The sequence below is a fragment of the Canis lupus genome, chromosome 5 (genome assembly GCF_011100685.1).
Source record: "Canis lupus familiaris isolate Mischka breed German Shepherd chromosome 5, alternate assembly UU_Cfam_GSD_1.0, whole genome shotgun sequence".
NCBI lineage: Eukaryota > Metazoa > Chordata > Mammalia > Carnivora > Canidae > Canis > Canis lupus.
This window is the reverse complement of record NC_049226.1, coordinates 76,491,794-76,519,042: the sequence shown is the minus strand read 5'-3', so window position 1 is coordinate 76,519,042 and position 27,249 is coordinate 76,491,794. Positions and strand designations below refer to the sequence as shown.

Genomic DNA, 27,249 nt, shown 5'->3' with positions numbered 1-27,249 from the left:
TTCTGTTCTTAGCATCCTTTCACTCCACCTGTTACCTTACAAGCCTATGGCTGCCCTCAGGATCAGGACAATGCCCACAGCAAATATGAGGTCCCTTTCCTAAACCAGTAGTTCCTCAGGGTCCCAAGTTCAGAGGATTCCATGATGTTGGAGAATTGGGGCAGGTTCACTCATGGAAAGGGACCAAACATTTGAAGGCCTAGCTTCACTCAAAGGCCCTATTCTCTGCAGCCCTCCTCCCTCTCTCTACAGGACAGATTTGGCTCTGCTGTGCTTCTCCATCTCTGTCTCACATGGTTTGCCCCGCAACCTCCCTGAATGGGTCAAGTACCCACAGAATTCCCATACCTCTTTTTTTTTTTTTCCCAAACCTCTTCATTGTAGTATTTGTTTATTTGCCATTTCATAATTCTACTCCTCTCTTAGTTATTTTCATATTGTTTCCCCCACTCAACTGTATCCCCAAGAAGATAGAGTCTGTTGTATTCACGCAGTGCTCACAAGGAGCTCTGTAAAGACGTGTGGGAGGAATGAATGATGCTCAGGCTGTGGGGACTGGTGAGGGGCTCGGGCCAGAAGTCGAGGTCTCAGGTCATGGGCCTGAGATAAAAAAAACTGATACACATAGGACGCATCGGTGGCTCAGTGGATTAGGTGTCCAACGCTTGATTTCATGTCTTAATCTCAGAGTCATGAGTTCAAGCCCCCCATTGGACACCACACTGGGTGTAGAGCCAGAAATAACTGCCACATACAAAGTGAGTCAGTCCCCTCAACCATGGTTCGGAGAATAAACAACACTGGAAGCTTTCCTGTAGGCTGGAATTCTGTGCTCCCAAATCAGGTCACTGGAGGCTGTGGAGAAACTTCCAGAGGGAATAAGATAAGAGTTGCTCTGTTCTCTCTGTAGACAAGAGCAGCAATAATAATAATAATAATAATAATAATCAGCAGAAGAGGCCATATGAAGAGAGAAAATGCAGCCACATTAAAATAGAAAATTTAAAAAGAAACTGACACATGAGGTTCTTGGTAAGGGGACAGATTAATTTGGTTTTTAGGTTTGATCTGCACTAATAACGATCAAGGGAGATTCCTTGTTCAGGCCAGTCAGCTTTTTAAAAAAAAGGGAGGTAGGGGCTTCGGTACGGGAGGGAGGAGGGAGGGAGGGAGGGTAGTGAGGAGGGTAGGGAGGGCGGAGGGAGTGGAGGGAAGGAGGGGAGGGATGGAGGGAGGAAGGAGGAGGAGGAGGAGGAGGAGGAGGAGGAGGAGGAGGAGGCGGCAGGGAGGGAGGGAGGGAGAGGATGGAAGGGAGGGAGGGAGTTTCTTCTTCTTTCTTCTTTCTTTTCCTTCCTTCCTTCCTTCCTTCCTTCCTTCCTTCCTTCCTTCCTTCCTTCCTTCCTTCCTCCCTTCCTTTCTTTCTTGATTTTAAGTAATCTATATACCAAACGTGGACCTTGAACTGACAACCTTGAGATCAAGAGTCATAGGCTCTCTCAACTGAGTCAGCCAGGCACTCCTGGCCAGTCAGCTTTATAATTTTTTTAAAGCTTTATAATGTTTTATAGCAACAAAACATTATATGTTTTTATTTATTTGTTTGTTTGTTTGTTTGTTTATTTATTTATTCATTCATTCATTCATTCATTCATGAGAGACATAGAGGCAGAGACACAGGCAGAGGGAGAAGCAAGCTCCCTACAAGGAGCCTGATGGGGGACTCGATCCCTGATCCTGGGATCACACCCCGAGCCGAAGGCAGACGCTCAACCACTGAGCCACCCAGGTGTCCCTATTTATTTATTTATTTTTTAAAGATTTTATTGATTCATGAGAAAGAGAGAGAGAGAGAGAAAGGTGCAGAGACACAGGCAGAGGGAGAAGCAGGCTCCATGCAGGGAGCCCGACGTGGGACTCCATCCCAGGTCTCCAAGATCACGCCCCAGGTGGAAGGCAGACGCTCAGCCGCTGAGCCACCCAGGGATCCCCTATATGTTTCAATATATATAACAAAACATCCTCCAGGCCAGCACTGAACAAGAACCCCCTTGGCTTCCAGTGGACTGGCAGGAAGAGACTTGGCCAAGTTAGTGCAAACTAGTCCTTAGGCTAAAGCCAAATTCAAGTCCTCCTCTCCTGAAAGAAGATGGGAACCTGTATCCTAGAATGCAAAAAAATTTAAAGAGAGTGATAATAATAACACGGTATAGATCCTATCCTTTTCCAGTTATTCTTGAAAAATGCAATGCACTATAACACATAAGACATATGACAGACCACCAGAAAGAAGCCTGACCAACCCCAGAAGCACCCTTTACCCATTTCATCAATGCAAATCCCAAATAGTCACAGGATTTTGGGATAATCAAATTTCTTCATGATTCTGGTCTCATTATTGAACGTATGCCTCACTATTCTATGAGGGTAAAAGGGGAAACTAGGATTTCGGGACTAGAAGGTGCCTGAGAGAACCCTTAGTGTAATGCCTGCCTATGTTTGGGTGATGTGTGAGGGACTATCAGCATCCCTGAGGTGAGAACTGGTGCCATGTTGAGCTCGGTCACTGATGACAGAGTGTGGAATCCTTTGGATATATTTGGCAACAGATTTAGCATGTGCAATGCATGCTACAACATAAATTTATCTTGAAAATATCATGCTAAGTGAAAGAAACCAGACACAAAAGGCCACTCACTGTATTGCTCCATTTATATGAAATGCCTGAACAGGCCACTCTATTGAGAAGCAAATTGGTGGTTGCTTAGGGCTAGAGATGGAGAGGATGGGAACAAGTGGGGAATGACTGCTAATGGGCATAGGGTTTCTTCTGGGGATGATAAAAATGTTTTAAAATTACATTATGGTGATGGTAGCACAACTCTGTTAATGTATTAAAAGCCATTAAACTGTACACTTAAATGGGTGAATCTTACGGTACGTAAATGATATCCTCAGAAAGCTGTTAAAAATAATACAATCACAATGAAAATCTCAGTGTGTGTTTTGAAGAGTGTGATGAAATTTCCTCTGATGCTTACTCAACTGAGTCAACCTGAGAAAGAAGAGTCAGGAGGAAGACGTCTTACTAGCTATTGAGAATGATTACAAAGTTATAATAAAAAACAAAACAAAAACAAAACACACTGTGTTTTGGGTGCAAAGCCAGGCAAATTGACCAGTTGAGCAGATTAGAGAGATCAGAGTCAGATCCATGTCTAAATAGAAACTTCATATACAGTAAATGTGGCACACAAATCAATGGGGAAGGACATTTAATGGATAGTGTCAAGAAAATGGACTGTTATGGATAAAAATAAAATGAGGCCTTGCACATTATCACATACAAAGATGGATTCCAGGAGGATTAAAATCTAAATGTGAAAAATAAAACCATAAAATCAAGAGAAGGAAATTTAGACTCCATTTGCACACTAGGGGTGGGGAAGGGCACCTTAAGAGCACAAATATTGGGCAGCCCTGGTGGCGCAGCGGTTTAGCGCCACCTGCAGCCCGGGGCGTGATCCTGGAGACCCGGGATCAGGTCCCACATTGGGCTCCCAGCATGGAGCCTGCTTCTCCCTCTGCCTGTGTCTTTGCCTCTCTCTCTCTCTCTCTCTCTCTCTCTCTCTCTCTCTCTCGTAAATAAAATCTTAAAAAAAATAAAAGTTAAAAAAAGAGCACAAATATTAAGGTGAAATTCTGGTAAGTTAAAACACATCAAAATTTAAGCTGTTTGATAATGGACACCATGGAAAAGTTAAAATACAGTTAATATAATGAGAAAAGACCTTTGAAATATCTAAAGCTGATAAGGGATTGATTTCCATAATATATGAGGATCTTCTACATGTTGACAAGACAAAGACAGCAGCTGGGATGAAAAAAGGACAGAGGATATGACACATATAACCTTCCTTATTGTTTAAACCGATTTGAATCATGTTTGCTGTACTTGCAACTAAAGGCAACTGGGTTCAGTAATGAATGGTTATAATGATGATCATAAATCTCTCTATTCACCCACCACATGCTAAAAGCTTTGGAACCATGAACTTACCACAGTTACCTTCATTTTATAGATGAAGATACTGAAGTTCAGAGAGGTTGCATTTAAATAAGCACAAGGCCATGGAAAAGTTTGCAAAGGACTTTGAAACCAGTTAATTTCAGCAAGAGGCAAGATGGTGGAAGAGTAGGGGTCCTCGTTTCATCTGGTCTCCCAAATTACCTGGGCAACTTTCAAACCATCCTGAACACCTATGAATTCAACCTGAGATGTAAAGAAAGAACAGCTGAAACTCTACAAATAGAAAAGTGACTACTCCTTGCAAGCTATTCTGCACTAGACAAAATGATCAGAAGGAAGAATTCACCACAAAAGAAAGAACCAGAGGCAACACTCTTTGCCACAGATCTAATAATGGATTTAAGTAATATGTCAGAGATAAAATTCAGGATAACAATTATAAAAAATAATTAATTGGACTTTAAAAAGTATAAAAGACTCTAGAGAACCTCTTATTGCAGAAATGAGATCTAATCAGGGTGAAATTAAAAATACCCTAGCTGAGATGCAGTCTAAACTGGATGCTCTAACAGCTAGGGTAAATGAGGTGGAAGAGAGAGCAAGTAACATAGAATACAAGTTGATGAAAAGGAAGGAAGGTGAGGAAAACAACTAAGAGCCCATGAGGAGAGGCTCCAAGAATTAAGTAATAATATGAAAAAGAATAACATGTGTATTATTGGGATTCCAGAGGACATAAGAGAGAAAGAGAAGACCAGAAGGTATGTTTGAACAAATCATAGCTGAGAACTTCCCTGATCTGGGGAAGGATACAGACATTCATATCCAAGAGATAGAGAGGACTTCTTCCAAAATCACCAAAAACTGATCAACACCCTGACATATAATGGTGAAGCTTGCAAATCTCAGAGATAAAGAGAAAATCCTAAAAGCAGCTTGAGACAAAAGATTCCTAATATATAGGGATAGAAATATCAGATTAACAGCAGACCTATCCACAGAGACCTGGCAGGCCAGAAAGGGCTGGCATGATATATTCAGGGTATTATTTGACAGAAACATGCAGTCAAGAATACTTTATCCAGCAAGGCTCTCATTCAGAATAGAAGGCGAGATAAAGAGCTTCCAAGATAGGCAGAAACTGAAAGAATATGTGACCACCAAACCAGCTCTGCAAGAAATATTAAGGAAGACCCTGTAAGCGAAGAGGGAGCCCAAAGAAACAGAGACAATCTGCAGAAACAGGAATTGTACAGGTAATACAATGACACTAAATCCATATCTTCCAATAGTTACTCTGAACATGAATGGGCTAAATGCTCCAGTCATGAGACATAGGGTATTAGACTGGATGAAAAAGCAAGACCCATCTATATACTGTCTACAAGAGACTCACTTTAGACCTAAAGACACCTTCAGACTGAAAATGAGGGGGTGGAGAACCATTTACCATGCAAATAGACCTCAAAAGAAAGCTGAGGAAGCAATCCTCATATCAGATAAGTTAGATTTTAAATTAAAGACTGTAGTAAGAGATAAAGAGGAACACTATATCATACTTAAAGGGTCTATTCAACAAGAAGACCTAACAATTATGAATATTTATGCCTCCAATGTGGGAGCAGCCAATTATATCAACCAATTAATAACCAAAGTAAAGCAACACATAGATAATAATACATTAATAGTAGGAGACTTCCACATTCCACTCTCAGCAAAGTATAGATCTTCTAAGCAGAAGATCACCAAAGAAACACGGTCTTTGAATGACATACTGGACCAGATGGATTTCATGGATATATATAGCACATTCCATCCTAATCCAACAGAGGACACAGTCTTCTCAACTGCACATGGAACTTCTCCAGAATAGATCACATACTGGGTCACAAATCAGGTCTCAACTGATACCAAAAGATTGATATTATTCCCTGCATATTTTCTTTTCTTTTTTTTTTTAATTTTTTTTTAACTTTTATTTATTTATGATAGTCACAGAGAGAGAGAGAGAGGCAGAGACACAGGCAGAGGGAGAAGCAGGCTCCATGCACTGGGAGCCCGACGTGGGATTCGATCCCGGGTCTCCAGGATCGTGCCCCGGGCCAAAGGCAGGCGCCAAACCGCTGCGCCACCCAGGGATCCCTCCCTGCATATTTTCAGACCACAATGCTTTGAAATCAGAACTCAATAACAAGAAGAAATTTGGAGGTTAAAGAGCATCCTACTAAAAATGAATGGGTCAAGTAGGAAATTAGAGAATTAAAAAGATTCATATAAAAAAAAAAGATTCATATAAATGAACGAAAATGAAAGCACAACTGTTGAAAATCTTTGGGTTACAGCAAAGGCAGTCCTAAGAGGGAAGTACATTTCAATGCAAGCGTCTCTCAAAAAAATTGGAAAAATCTCAAATACACAAGCTAAACTTACATCTAAAGGAATGGAGAAAGAACAGCAAATATGCCTCAACCAAGCAAGAGAAGAGAAATAATAAAGATTGGAGCAGAACTCAATGAAATAGAGACCCAGAACTGTAGAACAGATGAATAAAACTAGAAGCTGGTTCTTTGAAAGAAATAATAAGATAGTTAAACCCCTAGCCAGATTTATTAAAAAGAAAAAAAAGACTCAAATTAATAAAATCATGAATGAAAGAGGAGAGATCACAACCAATACCAAGGAAATAAAAATGATTTTAAGAATGTATTATGAGGGATGCCTGGGATGCTCAGTGGTTTGGTGCCTGCCTTTGGCCCAAGGGCGTGATCCTGGGTTCCGGGATTAAGTCCCACATCAGGCTCCCTGTGTGGAGCCTGCTTCTCCCTCTGCCTATGTCTCTGCCTCTGTGTGTGTGTGTGTGTGTGTGTGTGTGTCTCATGAATAAATAAATAAAATCTTGAAAAAAAAAGAATGTATTATGAGCAAATATATGCTAACAAATTAGGCAACCTGGAAGAAATGGATACAGTCCTGGAAACCAAAACTGAACAGGAAGAAATAGAAAATCTAAACAGACCCATAACCAGTAAGGAAATTGAAGCAGTCATCAAAAACCTCCCAAGGAACAAAAGTCTAAGGCCAGATGTCATCCCAGGAGAATTCTACCAAACATTTAAAGAAGAAATAATACCTATTCTACTAAAGCTCTTTCAAAAGATAGAAATAGAAAGAAAACTTCCAAACTCATTCTATGAGGCCAGTATTACCTTGATCCTAAAACCAGAAAAAGACCCTACCAGAAAGGAGAATTACAGACCAATATCCCTGATGAACACAGATGCAAAAATTCTCACCAAGATACTCACCAATAGGATCCAACACTACATTAAGAAGATTATTCACCACGACCAACTGGGATTTATCCCACGACTCTGGGATACAAAGCTGGTTCAACATTTGTAAATCGCTCAATGTGATAGATCATATTAATGAAAGAGAAGACAAGAACCATATGATCCTCTCAATTGATGCAGAGAAAACATTTGACAATATACAGTATCCTTTCCTAATTAAAACTTTTCAAAGTGTAGGAATAGAGGGAACATATCTCAATATCATAAAAGCCGTCTATGAAAAGCCCACAGTGAATATAATTTTCAATGGGGAAAAACTGAGAGCTTTTCCCCTAAGATCAGGAACACAACAGGGATGCCCACTCTCACTGCTGTTGTTCAATATAGTAATAGAAGTCCTACCCTCAGCAATCAGACAACAAAAAGAAATAAAAAGCATTCAAATCACAAAGAAGTAAAAGTCTTATTCTTCACAGATAATATGATACTGTATACAGAGCACCCCAAAGACTTCACACCAAGATTGCTAGAACTCATACAGCAATTTAGCAACATGGCAGGATACAAAATCAATGCACAGAAATCAGTTGCATTTCTATACATTGACAATGAGACTGAAGAAAGAAATTAAGGAATTGATCCCATTTACAATTGCACCAAAAACCATACGATACCTAGAATAAACCTAACCAAAGAGGTAAAGGATCTGTACTCTAAAAACTTATGAAAGAAATTGAGGAAGACACAAAGAGATGGGAAACCACTCCATGTTCATGGATTGGAAGGATAAATATTGTGAAAACGTCTATGCTCTCCAAAGCAATTTATACATCCAATGCAATCCCTATCAAAATACCATGGACTTTCTTCGCAGAGTTGGAACAACCCTGAGATTTGTATGGAACCAGAAAAGACCCTGAATAGCCAGAGGAATGTTGAACAGGAAAACCAAAGCTGGGGCCGTCACAATGCCTGATTTCAAGCTGTATTACAAAGCTGTGATCATCAAGAAAGTTTGGTACTGGCACAAAAACACATAGATCAATGGAGCAGAATAGAGAACCCAGAAATAAACTCTCAACTCTATGGCCAACTCATCTTCAACAAAGTAGGAAAGACATCCAATGGAAAAAAGACAGTCTCTTCAATAAATGGTGTTGGGAAAATTTGACAGCCACATGCAGAAGAATGAAACTGGACCATTCTCTTATAGCATACACAAAGATAAACTCAAAATGGTTGAAAGATCTAAATGTGAGACAAGAATCCATCAAAATCCTAGAGGAGAAAACAGGTAGTAACCTTTTTTTGGGGGGGGGGTAGTAACCTTTTTGAACACGGCCACAGCAATTTCTTCCAAGATATATTTATAAAGGCAAGGGAAACAAAAGCAATAATGAACTATCGGGACTCCATTAAGATAAAAAAAACAAAAAAACAAAAAAACAAAAACAAAAAACCTTCTGCACAGCAAAGGAAACAGTCAACAAAACCAAAAGGCAACTTACAGAATGGGAGAAGATATTTGCAAATGACATATCAGATAAAGGGCTAGTATCCAAGATCTATAAAAAATTTATCAAACTCAACACCCAAGAAACAATCCAGTCAAGAAATGGGCAGTAGACATGAACAGATATTTCTCCAAAGAAGACCTACACATGGCCAAAAAAGCACATGAAAAAAATGCTCCACATCACTTGCCATCAGGGAAACACAAATCAAAACTACAAGGAGATACCACTTTACACTGGTGAGAATTGCTAAAATTAACAAGACAGGAAACAACGAATGTTGGCAAGGATGTGGAGAAAGGGGAACCCTCTTGCACTGCTGGTGGGAATGCAAGCTGGTGCAGCCACTCTGGAAACAGTGTGGAGGTTCCTCGAGAAGTTAAAAATAGAGCTACCCTATGACCCAGCAATTGTGCTTCTAGGTATTTATCCCAAAGATACAGATGCAGTGAAATAACAGGACACCTGCACCCCTATTATGTTCATAGCAGCAATGTCCACAGTAGCCAAACTGTGGAAGAAACCATGATGATCCAGATGAATGGATAAAGATTGTGGTGTATAAACACACACACACACACACACACACACATACACATACACACATATATACACAATGGACTATTAGCCATCAGAAAGGATGAATACCTATTATTTACATTAACATGGATGGAACTGTTATTCCATAGTAAGGGTTTTATACTAGGTGAAATAAGTCAATTGGAGAAAGACAGTTATCATATGGTTTCACTCATATGTGAGATATAAGGAATAGTGAAAGGGACAATAAGCAAGGGAGGGAAACTGAGTGGGGAAAAATTAGAAAGACAAACCACGAGAGACTCCTAACTCTGGGAAGCAAACAAAGGGTTGCAGAAGGGGAGGTGGGTGGAGGGGATGGGGTAACTGGGTGACGGGCATTAAGGAGGGCACATAATGAGATGAGCACTGGGTGTTATACTGTATTTTGGCAAATTGAATTTAAATTTAAAATAAACTAGTTTCAACAGCTAGATGAAGTAAGTAGGACAAGTATTATTGCCATTTTATAAATTGAATAACAGTTTGGTAAAGGTAATTGGTCTGAAACCCAAATCTGCCTTTAAAACCTGAGTAAGAAACTAGCAGAAGTGAAACCAAATAAGCAACCTGGTTGATACACTTTTGTGTATCATAGTTGCCATAGTTATACTGATATAGCAAAGGAAGTAATAGGTATTAGGGCCTATCTCAAAAGATTCAGTAGATCTGGGCTACCCAGCTATTCCCAGTTGCTAAGCAGATTCCTTCAAGGTCATTTACTTGGGACTCATTAGGGCACTGGGATTTACACCTTTTTCTGGTCCAGTGGACACACAAGCAGATGTGAAAGTGCTGCTCGAGGAATTTGTGTATTTCAGCTTTCTAGCTCCAGCCTCACCCAAAAGCTATACCTCAGCAATAACTAACCATAAACGATAATGGGAAAAAATATTCCACTCATCAAAGGGGCAATGCAAAACAAATTTTACAAGCATGGTATGAGGAAAACTACACAAAACAAAGTTCAAGGAAAGGAGATTAAAAATGACCAACCTCAAATTGAATTTAAATTTAAAAAATGTCGGGGGCACCTGGGCAGCGGTGGAGGGGGCGCGTCTGCACTGTCCTGGAGGAGGTTCTGGGTCGAGGGGGGTCCTGCCTGCTCCCCGGCCTCCAGCAGCCTCCGCCCCAGTGCTGCAGTGTGGCTCAGCTCCAGCTTTCCGCCCAGGTCTGCAGCACTCTCCCAGTGCATAGGGTTCTGCGGGGTGGCTGGGCTGGGTCCCGGGGGCGGGCACCCCCGCAGCTCTGAGCAGCCAGTGAACTGCGGGCTTGTGCCCTTTCTGGGCCAGCTCTTGTATATAGCTGGGGCTCGGGGGCAAGCCCCCCTTCACAGAGCCTGGGTCTGAGGACACCTGGCTGTTCCCTCAGCAGAAGGAGGGGCAGGGGTGTGTGCTGGGCTCTGAAAGATGTACGATATCCCTTAGAGTGACCATTAAACCTGACGCTCCGCTGGAAAAAAAAATTAAAAATGTAAAAAACAAAAACAAACAATCAAAAAGACCAACCTGGCAATCCTTCCTAAATGTAAACCCGATTTAATGTAGTTCCAATAAAACTCCCAATGGTATATTTTGGTAATTGAAAACAAATGATCCTAAAGCTTATTTGAAAGAGTAAGTTAGTGGAGACAACCAGGATTAAAATAAATAAATGAGGGGCACCTGAGTGGCTCAGTTGGTTAAGCATCTGACCCTTGATCTCAAGGTCATGAGTTCAAGCCTCCTTTGGGCTCCAGGCTAGGCGTGGAGGCTACTTTCAATCAATCAATCAATCAATCAATCAGTCAGTCAATAAAATGGTCCCCAGAAAAGTAAGAGGGCATTCGTCGTTAGGAACTGGAACCATCTATCTCGGTAATTTCCCACTGACAACCTGGAGTTCCTCTGTCTGGAGCTGCTTCTGCTTGGACAATACCCCCAAGCCAGTTCCTCCAGGGGCCAATGGGACTCTCCCAAGTTCTGCACCTTCCTTGGCGGGAGGCCAGTATTACCCTGAAGCCAAAGATACCACAAGAAAGCTAGAGGCAATATCCTTGATGAATATAGATGCAAAATTCCTCAATAAAATATTAGCAAATCGGGCAGCCTGGGTGGCTCAGCGGTTTAGCGCCGCCTTCAGCCCAGGGTATGATCCTAGAGACCTGGGATCGAGTCCCACGTTGGGCTCCCTGCATGGAGCCTGCTTCTCCCTCTGCCTGTGTCTCTGTCTCTGTCTCTGTCTCTCTCTCTCTCTCTCTGTGTCTCTTATGAATAAATAAATAAAATCTTAAAAAAAAATATTAGCAAATCAAATCCAACAGCATTTTAAAGGATCATATACCATGACCGAGTAGAATTTATTCCTGGGATGCAAGAATGGTTCAACATTTGAAAATCAGTTTTTGTGATACATCACATTAAAAAAATAAAAATAAAAACATATGATCACTTTAATAGATGCAGAAAAAAACATTTCACAAAATTCCACATTGTTTCATGATAAAAACTCTCAACAAACTAGAAATAAAAGGAAATTATCTCAACCTACTAAAGACCACCTATGACAAGCCCACAGCTAAGATCATACTCAATGGTGAGAAACTGAAAGCTTTTCCTCCAGATCAGGAATAAAACAAAGATGCCTATTCTCACCACTTTTGTTCAACATAGTAATGGAAATCCTAGCTGGAGCCATTAGGCAAGAAAAAGAAATAAAAAGCATCCAAGTGGAAAGGAAGAAGTAAAGCTGTCCCTGTTTGTAGACAACATGATCTTACTTTTTAAAAAATTTCTTTATTCATGAGAGATACACAGAGGCAGTGACACAGGCAGAGGGAGAAGCAGGCGCCCTGTGAGGAGCTCGATGTGGCACTCGATCCCAGGACCCCAGGCTCATGACCTGAGTTGAAGGCATACAATCAACCATTGAGCCACCCAGGTGTCCCGACAACATATCTTATATGTAGAAAATCCTAAAGACTCCATTAAGAAAAACACTGTTAGAGGACAGTGACTTTTTGTGACCTAAGGACTGCCTTAGACTCAGGGCGAGATCCCAGGTTGGGGGGTAGAGTCTCACATCGGGCTCCCTGTGAGGAGCCTGCTTCTCCGTCTTTCCATGTCTCTGCCTCTGTCTGTGTGTCTCTCATGAATAAATAAATAAGTCTTTAAAGAAAAAAGAAAAACTCTGTTAGAATAAATGAATTTAGTCAAGTCACAGGATACAAAATCAATATAGAAAAGTTAAAAAAAAAGAAAAGTTAATTGTATTCTATACACTAACAACAAACTATCTGAAAAAAAAATTAAGAAAACAATCCAAGTTACAATCACACCAAAAAAAATACTTAGGAATAAATTAATTCATGAAATGAAAGACTTGTACATTGAAAACTACAAAGCATTAATGAAGGAAATTTAATAAAGCCTAAGCAAATAGCAAGACATACTATGTTCATGGATTAGAAAACTTAATATTGTTAAAATGTCCACACTACCCAAAGTGATCTACAGATTCAATGCAATCCCTATCAAAATTCTAATGTCTTTTTCTTTACAGAAATAGAAAAACTGGTCTAAAATTAATATGGAACCATAAAAGACCACAAATAGCCAAATTATTCTTGAGAAAGAAGAAAAAAACTGTGGGTATCACACTTTCTGATTTCACAATATATTACAAAGCAACAGCAATCAAAACATTATGGTACTGAATAATGGCCAACATACAGACCAATGGAACAGAACAGAGAGCCCAGAAATAAATCCACATATATACAGTCATCTGATCTTTGACAAGGGTGCCAAGAATACAAACTTGGGCAAGGATAGTTTCTTCAACAAATAGTGTTGGGAAAAATGGATATCCACATGCAGAGGAATTATTATTATTTTAGTATTTTTAAGATTATTTATTTGACAGAGAAAGAGAGAGAATAAGCAGGAGGAGGAGCAGGCAAAGGGAGAGGGAGATGCCGTCTCCCAGCTGAGAGAGGAGCCCGATGCAGGGCTGTATCCCAGGATCCTGGGATCAAGACCTAAACTGAAGGCAGGCACTTAACCAACTGAGCCACCCAGACACCTCCATGCAAAAGAATTAAATTGGAACCTTATATCATATACAAAAATCAACTCAAAATGAATTAAAGTCTTATTAAACATGACCCTTGAAACTATAAAAATTCTGGAAGAAGACATAGGGGAAAATCTTTGTAACATTGATCCTGGCAGATGACTTCATCTATCCAGCTCTAAGAACACAGGTAACAAAACCAAAAAAGTGGGGTTATATTAAACTAAAAACCTTCTACACAACAAAAGAAACAACTAACAGAGTGAAAAGGCAACCAATGGAATGGGAGAAAATATTTCCAAATCATATATTTGATAAGGGGTAAATCTGTAAAATATATAAGGAATTTCTACAACAACAGTAATCTGATTTTTTAAAAAGGGCTTTAATAAACAATCCAATTATGAAATGGGCAAAAGACATGAACAGAAATTTCACCAAAGAAGACATAGACATGGCCAACAAGCACATGAGAAAATGCTGCGCATCACTTGCCATCAGGGAAATACAGATCAAAACCACAATGAGATACCACCTCACACTGGTAAGAATGGTGAAAATTAACAAGACAGGAAACAACAAATGTTGGAGAGGATGTGGAGAAAGGGGAACCCTCTTGCACTGTGGGTGGGAATGTGAACTGGTACAGCCACTCTGGAAAACTTTGTGGAGGGTCCTCAAAGAGTTAAAAATAGACCTGCCCTACACCCAGCAATTGCACTGTTGGGGATTTACCCCAAAGATACAGATGCAGTGAAACGCGGGGACACCTGAACCCTGATGTTTATAGCAGCAATGTCCACAATAGCACAACTGTGAAAGGAGCCTCGGTGTCCATCGAAAGATGAATGGATAAAGAAGATGTGGTCTATATATACAATGGAGTATTACTCAGCCATTAAAAAGGACAAATACCCACCATTTACTTCGACATGGATGGAACTGGAGGATATTATGCTGAGTGAAGTAAGTAAATCAGAGGACTATCATTCTATGGTTTCACTCTTATAGGGAATATAAAAAATAGTGAAAGGGATTATAGGTGAAAGGAGAGAAAATGAGTGGGAAAGGAGAGAAAATGAGTGTCAGAGAGGGTGACAAAACATGAGATATTTCTAACTCTGGGAAATGAACAAGGGGTAGTGGAAGGGGAGGTGGGTGGGGGGATGGAGTGACTGAGTGACAGGCACTGAGGGGGGCACTTGACGGGATGAGCACTGGGTGTTACACTATATCTTGCCAAATCGAACTCCAATAAAAAATATACATATAAAAAGGGGGGTCTCTAATAGATATTTCTCTAAAAAAGGCTAACAGGTATATGAAAAAGTGCTCAACATTACTAATCACAGGGAAATGCAAGGCAAAACCATAGTGAGATATTATTTCACACCTGTCAGGATGGCTGTTATTTAAAAAAAAAAAGGCAAGAAATGTTGGCAAAGATGTGGAGAACTTGGAACCTTTGCATACTATTGGGAATGCAAAATGGTGGTCACTACGGAAAACGGTATGGAGGTTTCTCAAAAAATTAACAGTAGAACTACCATATGATGGAGCAATCCCATTTCTGGGTACTTGTCTAAAAGAATTGAAATCAGGATCTCAAAGAGCTAGGACTCCTATGTTCATTTCAGTACTATTCAGATAGCCAAGATGTGAAAAAAACGTAAATGTCTATTGACAGATGAATGGATAAAGAAAATATGGTATAGTGGAATGCTATTGGGCCTTAAAAAGATGGACATTCTGCAACATGCAACCTCATGGATGAACCTTGAGCTAAGTGAAATAAGCCAGTCATAGACAAGTACTGCATGACCCCATTTATATGAGGTATCTAAAATAGTCAAATTCATAGACTCAGAGAATGGAATGGTGGTTGTCAGGGTTTGGGGTAAGGGGGAAATGGGGAGTTACTAATTAAGGAACATGAAGTTTCAGTAGAGTAAGATGAATAAGCCCTAGAGATGTGCCATACTACAGTGTACCTATAGTCAACAGTAACACATTGTACACTCAATAACTTGTCAAAAGGGTTAATCTAGTGTTAGAGATTCTTCCCACAAATAAAGAAAAGAAATAAGAGTACTGTATTACTATGAACAAGTGTATGCCAATCAATTAGATGATCTAAATGAGAGAGACAGATTCCTAGACACACGCACAAATTACCTAAAGGACTGAAGAATAGAAAATCTGAACAGACCTATAACACGTAAAGTGACTGAATCAGAATCAAAACCCATTCAACAAAGAGAAGTCCATGTCAGATGATTTCACTGGTGAATTCTACCAAACATTTAAAAATGAATTAACAGGGGATGCCTGGGTGGCTCAGTAAGTTGCACATCAGACTCTTGGTTTTGGCTCAGGTAACAATCTTGGGGTCTTTGGGTCAAGCCCTGCATCAAGCTCTATGCTCAGCGGGGAGTTTGCTTGGGATTCTCTCTCTCCTTACTCCCTCTGTCCCTCCCCCTATTTGCATTCTCTCTCTGTCAAATACATAAAATAAATCTTTAAAAAATGAATTAATAACAATCCTTCTCAAGCTCTTTCAAAAATAGAAAAGGAGAGCATACTTTCTAACCCATTTTAGGAGACCAGCCTTATCCTAATACCAAAGGTAGACAAAAACACCACAAGAAAGAAAACTACAATATCATTGATGAATATAGATGCAAAACTCTTCAACAAAATTTAGGAAACTGAATTCCAGAGCATATTAAAGGATTATAACCTGTCACCAGATGGGATTTATTCCAAGAATGCAAGGTTGGTTCAACATATTAAAGTCAATGGAATACACTAACTACATTAATAGAACAAAGGGGGGAAAAATCCACACAATCATCTCACTTGAGGAAGAAAAAAAAATCATTTGGCAAAGCTCAACACCCTTTCATGATGGAAACACTTAGCAGACTAGGAATAGAAGGGAACTTCCTCAATATGATAAAGGACATTTATGAAAAACTCACAGCTGACATCATACCTCATAGTGAAATACTGGGTGCTTTTCCCCTACGATCAGGAACAAGACAAGGATGTCCATTCTCACCATGGCTATTCAATATTACCAGAAGTTCTATCCAGAGCAATTAGTCAAGAAAAAAAAATACAGACATCCAAACTAGAAGAGAAGATGTAGAAGTATCTCTGTTCACAGGTGATATAATCTTACACATAGAAAACTCAAATAATCTATAAATTTTTTTTACTAGAGCTAATAAATGACTTCAGCAGAGTTTTAGGATACAAGACTAACACCAGAAAATAGTTGTGTTTCTATAACTCAGTCATGAAAATATAAAAAGGCAATTAAGAAAACAATTCCATTTGGACAGCAGTCCAAAGAATAAATTATTTAGGAATAAACATGACCAAGTGGGTGAAAAAACTTGTACATGGGAAAGTACAAAATATTGCTGAAAAAAATGAAAGAGCTGTAGGAATGAATACCTGGACCCCACTCCTCTCTATCCTGCCAATCTCTTGCAGGAGATTGCAGCCAATAAACAAGAGAACACACACTGATGCAGTTCGCATAGGGTACAGAATGGGATGGGGAAAAATGCAGAGTGAATCTGAAGAACAGGAAATAACTAGGACATCTCATAATTCCAAAGTTTGATGTCTTTGTGAGCATGTTTCTGACATGCCGTTTCTACCAGCTTTTACTCATGGGGCCTTTTTCCCTTGTGTGATTTGTTTTTGTTGTGAGTTTATAGTCCTTGAAATTTTATCTGTGGGAGTTTTTTGAGGTCTATGATTGATGTTGCAGCTCTCCACAGAAATTTGTAAATCCTTCTGAGAGCCTTGAGGTTTTACCAGCCAGGACTACTTTATGCTAAATTTTTGACTTGAGGTGTTTCAGACCATGCAGTTTGCATAAATTCAGCCTTCAGAGCTCCTTAAGGACTCTCTATGCTTGTGATTCTATATTCTCCTTTCTCCTCTCCATGCAGGCAAGGTCCTGGGAAGGGGGGTTTTGTGGCAGATACCTATGGTTATCCTTGTCATATCCCTTCTGTCTTCCTCTCGTCTTAACTTCAGTTGTGGTGGAAGGTTCTGTCTGAATACTGTCTCAGCTTTAATTTCAGCCACAGGTCTGCAGATATTTCCTACCAAGCTCTTGCTCAATTTGTACTAACTGCAGTCCTCTTGAAGTGCATTCATCCATCTTCCTGCTTTTGCTCCAGGACCTTTGTCAAAGCTAAAGAATCTGGTCGCCTTGTGTGCCAGGACAGCTCATAAGTGAGGAGGGAGTTGACACCCCTGAATACCATCCTCAACCAACAGGAGAGGAAGCTGGTGGATAAATATTCCAGCCTTTTGTCCTTTAGGTGGACAATCCTGGTAGGTATTCTGTATGCTTCTCAGGATGCCCCTGCAGAATCGGCATGGGAACCTCACATACTCATCCTTATGTGACACCCCACTTTCCTTTTCTAATCCTTCCCAACTTTTCCACTATATCTGCAATCGCCTTCCAAATTTACTACCACATCCATGTTCTCATTTTAGGGCTAATCTAAATGATAACAGGATTCCACCTTTATGTTTTTGCCAAAACAAGATTCCTCTTTCTCCTTCTCCTCCTTCCTCCCCCACCTCCTCCTTCTTCTTTTTAAATCATTTCTTCCTTCTCCCTGCTACAAGCTTATAAGGTATTTGGGATGGAGTGAAGATGAGAGTTTTGGCATTTTCCAAATTTCACATTCAACTTGTAGCATTCTTAGAAGATAAAATGTATTCATTGTGCCATTATCACCTCACTGTAATGAAAGCTCCAGTCAAATTTCAGCAACTATCATATCTTCCTGGAAAATTAGACCTGGAAATCCATACACATGGTTCTAGATGTCCCTCAAGAACAGTCGATGAGACAAAATGGTAAGTCAAGAGAACAGGTAAGGTGGAAAAGGGCTAGAATTTTACAACCACAGACATTTGATTCCGAAACAGCCACTGGGAGGGCAGTTACAAGGGGCAGAGCCTCATAGTGTCACCAGAGGGCAGCAGAGGCCAGGGAACAGGTGGAGAGGCACCTGTTCGTCCAACAGTGTAACCCGCCAGAGATCTGACAGAGACAAGACTAACATTCATTGGGGCCTGTTACAAGTTGGGCATTGTGCTGGGCACAATAAGAAATGGTGCAAAGTTCAAAGCCAGAGCCAATGGAGGAATGGAACAGAGTGGAGTTAAGAGGGCAGTTCTTCAGGTCAGACCAGAAATGCTCAAAGATGGCATATCTGGAAGTACAAGCACAGCGCGAAAAACAAAAAACAAAAAACAAAACTAATGTCTATGGGCCTGTCCTCTGCCAGGGCACCTGGGTTGTTGCTACAGAATCAATAAGGTAAATTTCGAGGATCACTGAGAGTCAGCTTGGATATCTACACGAATCAGAATTTAAATGGTCTTTTGCCCGAGCAAGCGTTAGACTTTCTTGATGATCTGTGAGTCTTCTCTCACTATAGAAATAAACATATTCAGGGGCGCCTGGGTGGCTCAGTCTGTTGAGCATCCAACTCTTGATTTGGGCTCAGGTCATAATCTCATGAGCCCCACTTCAGGCTCCCCGCCCAGTGGGGAGTCTACTCCTTCCTCTCCCTCCCCCTCTGCCCTTCTCCCCCAAGCGCACATGCACTCACTGTCTCTCTAAAATAAATAAACAAGTCTTTAAAACCAAAAAAGCACACGACCTTACCCCCTTCCCCCAAAACATAATCATGTACCTTGAGCTCCAGGCTTTCCCATCATGCTGTGTTGGCATTTTGATAATGTCCCATGCTTTCTCAAGCATCTAATCTTTGACTCTCACTTACATCTTTTGCACTTGATAATAAAATTCTCCGACTCTACTAGATGGTCACCGAGTAGAGAGTGCATCGTGAATGCCAACTTGCTTGAGGTTAATGGCCTCATGGCACTTATATTCTTTTCTGTACAGTGAGGCTTACTGTCTTCCAAAGGCTCTGTGGAAATTCCCACTCCCCTGTAAAGTTCTAGTGGGCACAACTAGAAGCTCTGGGGGAATCTGTCCAGTGTTCACTGAGTAGAACTTTCATTAATGGCTTGGTTTTACTATTTTTTCCCCCTAAATCTTAGTACCACCCTATAAACTCATTTAGATGTTGGCGTTTCTTACTAGTTCTGTGTCAACCTTTTTATATACAGGGTTTTTTTTTCCCCAATTTTCCAATTAATTTTTTGCTCAAACTTGACCATCTCAGACTTTTCTCTGGTGACTTGTACATTTACAACTAGTTAATCTCTCCCTTTGCTCCTCCTGTCTCTTCCTAGCTTGGGTGTGATGCTCTGTGGTCAGATTTCCAGCGCCACCTAGGAAGTGGAGGTTGTGACTTCTGCTGCTTGCATGGGCCTGATTCCAGCAGTATGTGGGATGGGCGGCTCAGGCCACACTTAGCTTCAGGCTGGGAGCCACATGGATAAAGCCACCACATGGGTGCTGGAGCCCAGACAGGCAGCAAGGGGCCAGGGCTCCCTCCATGTTGTCAGAGCCTCACCAACATTAGCTTCCTTCCTCTTCTGCTTCTGTATCTTTGGGCAGGCAAATCCAGAGCCCATCTCCATTGGACCTGTTGAATTAGACCTTGAGTGTTGAGGATTGGATCTGTATGTCGACAGGTTCCCCAGGTGGGAAATGACATGGCTGAGAAGACATCTTTAAGAAACTATTTTATCTGGACTGAGCTAGCCTGAAGTTCTAGTCCTCACAGCGGGCATTTGTTATTACAGCCTTCCCCCTTTGTTTCAGGAAAGTCCGTTGGAATCCCAGTTGGGATCTGGTAAATTTCAGAAGAAATGACTCCCCAGGGGTGCATCAAGGCGATTGGCGCAAGTGACAACCCTCCAACCTCTACCCTGCGTGCCAGCAGCAAGGGGAGATGTGGTCTGCAAAAAATTTTATTTTTATTTAAGATTTTATTTATTTATTTGACAGAGACAGAAAGAGCACACAAGCAGAAGGAGCGGCAGGGAGAGGGAGAGGGAGAAGCAGGCTTCCTGCTGAGCAGGGACCCTGACTCAGGGCTCAAGGGTCATGAGTTCAATGTGGGGCTTGATCCTAGGCTCTAGGACTCCGGGATCATGACCTGAGCCAAAGGCAGACACTTAATCGACTGAGACACTCAGGTACCCCTACAGAGAATTTTAAAACAGTAATAAAACCGAGAAGAGGATAGGGGCTGCTTTTTATCATCATGCTGCTCTGCAGGTCTACACAGCTTGATCAGTGATAAAATAAATACTCCTCCCTCCTGGGCCAGCTACTCCCATCCCCCACCTGGCTGCCCCTCCCCAGCCATGAAGTTTGGTGAGGCACCATCAACAAACAGCAGCAAAGTTTTGTTGACTTTTTCAGTGTTTTTATTTTTCAAAATATACAATTTATTTACATCTTTATTTCACAATTGTAGTTTGTATATTTATTCTGAAATCTTTAAATAGCTCCACAGTAAACAATACAAATCACAGGATCCAACACACTGCTTCTTTTTAGCCTTTACACTCATCGAGTTTTCAAAAAAATTCAAGTAGTAACGGTTTGTGGGTAAGAAGGGAACAAAAAGAGGACGCATTTTTTTTTACATAAGCCTGACATGCAGGATTAGATAGGGCAGTCTGAGCAGCTACTTGGTCTGGGGCCAGACTAGGGACATTTATGTAGTTTATAAATAAGACCCTCTTATGAGCAGTGAGGGTTTTGGTTATGAGGAAGAAGGGGCGGGCACTCTTCTGCTGGTGGAGGTGCAGGAAAGCAAAAGGGGAGATAAGGCACCGCGTGAGGCTCCTTCTTGGCGTAAGGAGGCAGTACTGGAAGGGTCCTGAGTGAGGGGGGCAGAGGCCTACCTATGCCAGGTGGAGGTCAAGAATGGCCAGATGTGGGGTGGGGTTCCTACCCTTGGAGAGGCCTCTTTAGCCTCCCTTGGGGGAAAAGCTTTGTGATTCTAATGGCAGGGGAGGGGAGGGCCAGAGAAGCTGGTGTTTCCTAAAGAGAGAAACCTGGGCTCCCATCAGCACCCCCCACCCATCTGCACAGGCATGTGAGGGCCACGTGTGTGGGTGCTGGATGTGTTGCAGCCTGAGGCATCTGGCGGTACAGCTGGCATTTGTGATTGGCGGGTCCAAAAGCACTGTCCCGGGAACTGGAGGTGGCCTATGGGAGGCATCATGTTGTCTCTTCTCGCGAGAGCACTTCATCCACCTCTGTGTTCTCCATTCATCAGAACAGCAAAAGCCACCAGATTTCCCCAGGAGAGGAAGGTGAGGAAGACGAGGGACATGGGCCCTGCAGACCCGCTCGTTGCTGTTAATGCTGGCAGCTCCACTGTGGGGGTGTGTCCTAGGAAGTCCAAGGTGCTAAGGCATAGGTGGGACACAGGCCCGGCCCCAGGGGTCAGTTTCCTTCATTCCCCTTGGGAAATTCCCCATTGGCCAGGTCCTGCGCAGTCCTGTGGGCTAAGGCTCAGGTCAGGGATGCTAGTGGAGAGGCCAGGATGACCCAGGAAAGTGCTAGTCCCTGAGACCTACTTGGCTGCTTAGTGGATGTGACCCACCTGTGGTGGGCCAGGATGGCAGTCTCAGGGTCAGCCCCAGTCTTCCTGGTTTCCCCAGCATTCCCCACCAAGCACAAAGGCCTGGCCAAGCCTGTCCTGCCTGGCCAAGCAAACCTCTTTGCAGGGTCTGGATGGGGGCGGGGGTGGGAAAAGGGGCCACGGCTGGGCTGAGGGCCGGACCAGGGGGCTGGGAGTTGTCACTGCATCTTCAGGTGGGGTTCTTCCGGTATAAGGGTGTGGAAGAAGTGATCCCACAATTTACTGCTGATGCCAAATCCTAGAGAGGGGAACAAATGGGAAGAAGATGAGGCACCAGTAAAGATGGGGGAGCGGTTTCCTCAGGAAGGGAGCCTGGGGAGGGCCAGCGCACAGGCAAGGTTTGAACATCTATCCCCACTGGTCTTCCCAGCATTCAGGGCCGTCCTGGCAAAAGTCAAGAGCCCGATATTTGTGTCTCTAGTCCCCCAAGGATGCCATTGGAATATACCCAAGTTCCCTATCCAGACTGAGTTCCTGGGAGAACCTGGTCCTGCCTAACTCTTCCCTTCTCTCTCACGCTTTGGCCTCTTCCTTCTCTTTGGAGATGCCAAGTTCATTCCTGCTTCAGAGGCTGGAACAGAAGCTCTGCACCTGTTGCTCCTGGGATGCTCTTTCCCTAGACGTTGGATGCTGGCTGTTCTTAGCTGATGCCCCAGGCTGTAAAGGCACCTTCCCGGACCACTGTCCCTAGTGCTGCGCTGTCTGATGCGGGAGCCCCTGGCCCGTGTGGCTGCTGAGCACTGACCATGTGGCTAGAGCTATGGGGGCACTAGATTCTTAATTTCATTAACTTAAATTTCAGTTTGAAAAACGTACAGTTGATTGAGTTGCCGGAAAACTTTTAAGCACATTTAGGACAACTATGTGAATCTACTTTTTTGGGCTTCTTTTATAGTCAATTTTTATAAACTCTAAATATAGATCAAGTATTTCTAATGAAAACTTAGCACTTGAGTTGAGATGTGCTGTAAGCGCAAAGTACACATCAGATGTCAAAGACTTAATAGACGAAAAAGGATGTACAATATCTCCTTAGTGATTTTTTTATATTGGGTACAGGTTGAAATGATAATATTTTGGTTGTATTTGGCTTAATAAAATATATTATTAAAACTAAATTATATCTGTTTAATTTTACTTGTCAATGTGGCTGCGGGAAAATTTAAAATCACATCTGTGGCTTGCATTATATTTGGTTAGACAGGGATGGATCCTGCCCCACATCCTGTTGGTTTTTTTTCTCTGTGGAACTTATCACTGTCCAATATTATCTTTGCCCAGGGCATCTGGGGGCTCAGTGGTTGAGAGTCTGCCTTCGACTTAGGTTGTGATCTCGGAGTCCTGGGATTGAGTTCCTCATTGGGCTCCCTGCATGGAGCCTGTGTCTCCCTCTGCCTGTGTCTCTGCCTCTCTCTCTCTCTGTATCTCCCATGAATAAATAAATAAAATATTTTAAAAAATTATCTTTGCTCATTACTGGTTTCTTTGTCTCCCAGTGATCAGGGTAGGAGGCCCAGACTTTACTTGCCCTGTATTCCCAGTACCCAGAACAGTGCCTGGCCCTGGTGAGGGGCTCCATAGTGGCTGCCAAATAAATAAACAAATTGAGGCAGGGATGTATTGACCTCACCTGACTTCTGAAATGCAAAGTGATGCTTGGCGTGGTGGGCCTTCATGTGGTACAGGTAGGAGCCCTTGTGTGGCGAGCCGAAGTGCAAGTAGTAATGGATCATGTCATAGATGACATAGCCCAGAAGGCCCCCGACAAACAGAACACCCCCCACTGCCTCGGGCAGGAGGAGCCGTAGAATAAGGTAGAATAAGGCAATCCCCAAAGAAGCTGGCACAGGGGGGAAGACAAGGCGGGAATCATCAAAGGGTGCCTGTGGATAGAGAAGTTCAAGGTCAGAAGATAGTCGGGTCCACCTGTCTGGAGTCACAGCATGGCAGCGGATGGGATGGAGCAGTCCCCACACATCCCAGCATGGTGACAGCAACCTGTCGTGGGCGGGCTTGGCACCTTCAGTGGATTTGGGGAGGGCAGGCCACCACCCCTGAAAGCCCTTGAAAGACTGTCCTGCTCTGGATTTCCAAACCAGGATGGGACCTGGAAGCCTGTCCAAGAACATGGTGGTGGATGTGACATGGGTGGGGTGTTCATGGCTCAGAGTCCTGCTTTATGCTCATGAGGCTGCTTTGGCTCTGGAATTTGTAAAGTGCTAGAGAGGAGCCCCAGCACCAAATACCACCAGGGTCCCTGGACTGAGGCCTGATGTTGACTGGGAGGGCAGCACAGCAGCAAGCTGAGGGGAATGCAGGCTCACAGGGTCGATGCTACTGGGAGTGTTTCTGGATACGCTGCTCTCCTCATCCCCACATCCTAATAGGAACCCTTCTTGGTTCCGAGGGGGTGTGGTCACTGTGAGCCAGACCAAAGAGCCAAGTCCAGGGCTCTGGAGCTTCAAAAGCTAAGGGCCTGGTATTAGAGGCAAGATTTTAGAGATGCCTTGGTGAGTATTCTAAGAGATAGGCCCTCTCTGGGCTTAGGGGGGAGAGAAAGCAGGTGATAGCCACAGAGCAATGTGCTGATGCGTCCCACCCCCCAGCGCTCCTAGCAGGAAGCAGGAACGGAGGGAGGGGAGGAGGGAGGGAAGAACAAAGGGATGCCCTGGGAGAGGTTGAGAACTGCTTGGTGCAGGAACGGAGAAGCAGCTGGCGGGTGGGGGGTGGGGTGCAGCCTCCTGGGTCAGCCCTGGCTTCTGCTCCCAGCCTCTGGGTGGCATACTGTCTCCGAAGAGCCCCAGGGTGGTGGTGGATGGCTGAGAGCACAGACTCTGGAGTTCATAGAATGGGGCATGACCTCCTGGCTGTGCCAGGTGTGACTTTGGGCAAGTCCCTCAGTTACTTAATCTCTCCAAGCCTCAGTGTGCCGCTCTGTGGAATGTAGAGAACTGTAGCACCATCTTCAGAAGGAAGCTGCACAGGGGCAGTGACTTTTTTACTGTTTTGTTCAATGCTGTTTAGAACAGTGCCTGCACATGGTGAGCACTCGGTGGTGAACACTGGTTGAAGAGATGAATAAATGAACTCGTTGCTGTGAAGATGAAAGATGACTCTGAAATGCACCTGCAGCAGGCCTGGTGTGCGGGCACGCACCCTCACTCTGTCCACGCCCAGTTCAGATTAGGATCCGGTCACCCCTCTGAGCAACATCGAATGCCCCAATTGCCTCCTGTTCCCACCCCGACTCCCACAAAGATCAGCAGCCCCCCTGCATTGGTTACGGAGCCGGCCCTGCTCACCTTGTGGTGTTGGCCATGCAAGACGAAGTGCAGCATGATGAGGTAATAGCTGTTGCTGGGGGGCTTCATGTGGAACAGGAAGCGATGGATGAGGTACTCTAAGAGGCTCCAGAGGAACAGCCCCATTATGAAGAGGCCCGGGAACACAGACTCAGGCATGGCTACTGAGTACTCTGCAGAATGGCAGGAGAGAGGCCAAGTCAGGGCGGCCCCCCATGGGCAGCGATGCCTGGTGGCTCCAGACGTCCCATCTCGCTGTCTGGTCACCTTGGGAGCTGCTGCTCTACATCTAGCAGCTCTGGGGCTGGCCACACTGATGGGGCTCTTGGGTCAAAATGGGCAGGAGGCTGTGAGGATCTGTGCTAGGCTTGGAGGGGTCCTCTCGGGGAACAATGGGGCTGCTGGCAAGAGGTCTGAGATCTCCCTTAGGAGGGCTAAGGGGAGCAGCTGTTGCCAGTGCTGGAACTCTCCCCGGTGCTGGTCTCAAAGTGTCCGCCTCCAAATTCTTACATGAACTGAAACCTCACTGCCAATGTGAGGGTATTGGAACATGGGGCCTTTAGAGGGTGATTGGGTCATGAGGGTGGAGCTGTCCTGAACAGGACCTGCGCTCCCATAAAAGAGACCCCGCTGAGCTTCATGTAAGGATACAATGAGAAGTTTGGGACCTACAGGGGGGCCCCTCACCGGACCAGGATGGCATCCTGATCTTGGACTTCCAGTCTTTGGAACTGTGGGCAATAAATTTCTGTTTTTTATAAGCCACTTGGTCTGTGATGTCCTGTTAAAGCAATCCAAATGGCTGACACGTCTGGTGGGGGGCGGGGACCTTGCATCAGTGGCACAGGAAAGAGGGAAGGATGATCCCAATGAAGCCAGTAGAGCCAGAGGATTATTGAGGAAAATGTCAGCAACCAAGGATGGCAGAGGGGGCGGGCAGGAAGGACAGAAAAATCCAAGTAGAGAAACATTAACAGACAAGACTTGAAGTCATAGCGTAAGAGGGACATGTAAAAACCCTGAAGATGATTCTTCAGAGACCAGAAGACCGGAGACATGGGATTGTCATCATGTGTGAGGTTACCCACCCCACCCCTCTGAAGACAGCCTGCAGTCTTGGAAGCTCTCATTTCTTTTCCCCATTCATTCTTGGCTTCATGGGACGCCAGCTCTGGTCACTGTTTTCTCCACACCTAAGCTGTATCTTTCTCCACAAGCCATTGCTCTGGCCAGACTTCCTCTCCATTTTGAAAAATAACAGCTTTATTGAAATATAATTCACATATCCTAGAATTCACCCACTTAAAGTATACAATTCAGTGGGTCTTTTTTTTTTTTTTTAGTACACTCACTATTGTGCAACCAATCACCAGTCAATTCTAGAACATTTCTATCACCCCAAAAAGAAACACCTGTCTCCGCTAGCAGTCACTCGTCTTTCCCACCCTTGCTGCTTTTCAGCCCCTGGAAACCACAAATCTACTTTCTGTCTATGGATTTTCCCACTCTGGATATTCCATATAAGAGGAATCCTACAACATGTGGTCTTTATGACTGGCTTCTTTTACACGGACTGTTTTCAAGGCACATCTGTGTTGTAGCATGTGTCAGGAGGCTGAATATTTTTCCCTTGTACGGCTGTACCACCTCTGTTTATCCATTCATCAGTTGATGGACATCTGGGCTGTTTCTACTTCGGGGCCATTAAGAATAATGCTGCCATGAGCATTCGTGTACAAGTTTTTGTGGGGGTATGTTTTCAGATGTCCTGGGGACAAGCCTAGGAGTGAAGTTGCTGGTTCATATTGTAACTATATTGCATCTTTTGATTTTTGTGGGATGTTTCAAGGGAGCAAG

General features: G+C 43.2%; 1 protein-coding gene across 2 annotated transcripts in view; it reads right to left on the bottom strand.

The window, feature by feature from the left end:
• FA2H (fatty acid 2-hydroxylase) overlaps nucleotides 1-27,249 on the bottom strand; it is a 76,029-nt gene that overhangs the window by 9,784 nt on the left and 38,996 nt on the right. Inside the window, exons 5-7 of one of the 2 annotated variants that reach the window (XM_038538331.1) lie at nucleotides 25,393-25,565; nucleotides 23,721-23,973; nucleotides 20,839-22,328 (exon numbers count right to left, since the gene is read on the bottom strand). In XM_038538331.1, the coding sequence (XP_038394259.1) occupies nucleotides 22,249-22,328; nucleotides 23,721-23,973; nucleotides 25,393-25,565 (506 nt within the window). In that variant the 3' untranslated portion in view covers nucleotides 20,839-22,248. Of the gene's footprint in view, nucleotides 1-20,838; nucleotides 22,329-23,720; nucleotides 23,974-25,392; nucleotides 25,566-27,249 lie in introns of those variants that run through there. The other variant, XM_038538332.1, reaches the window with a different exon arrangement.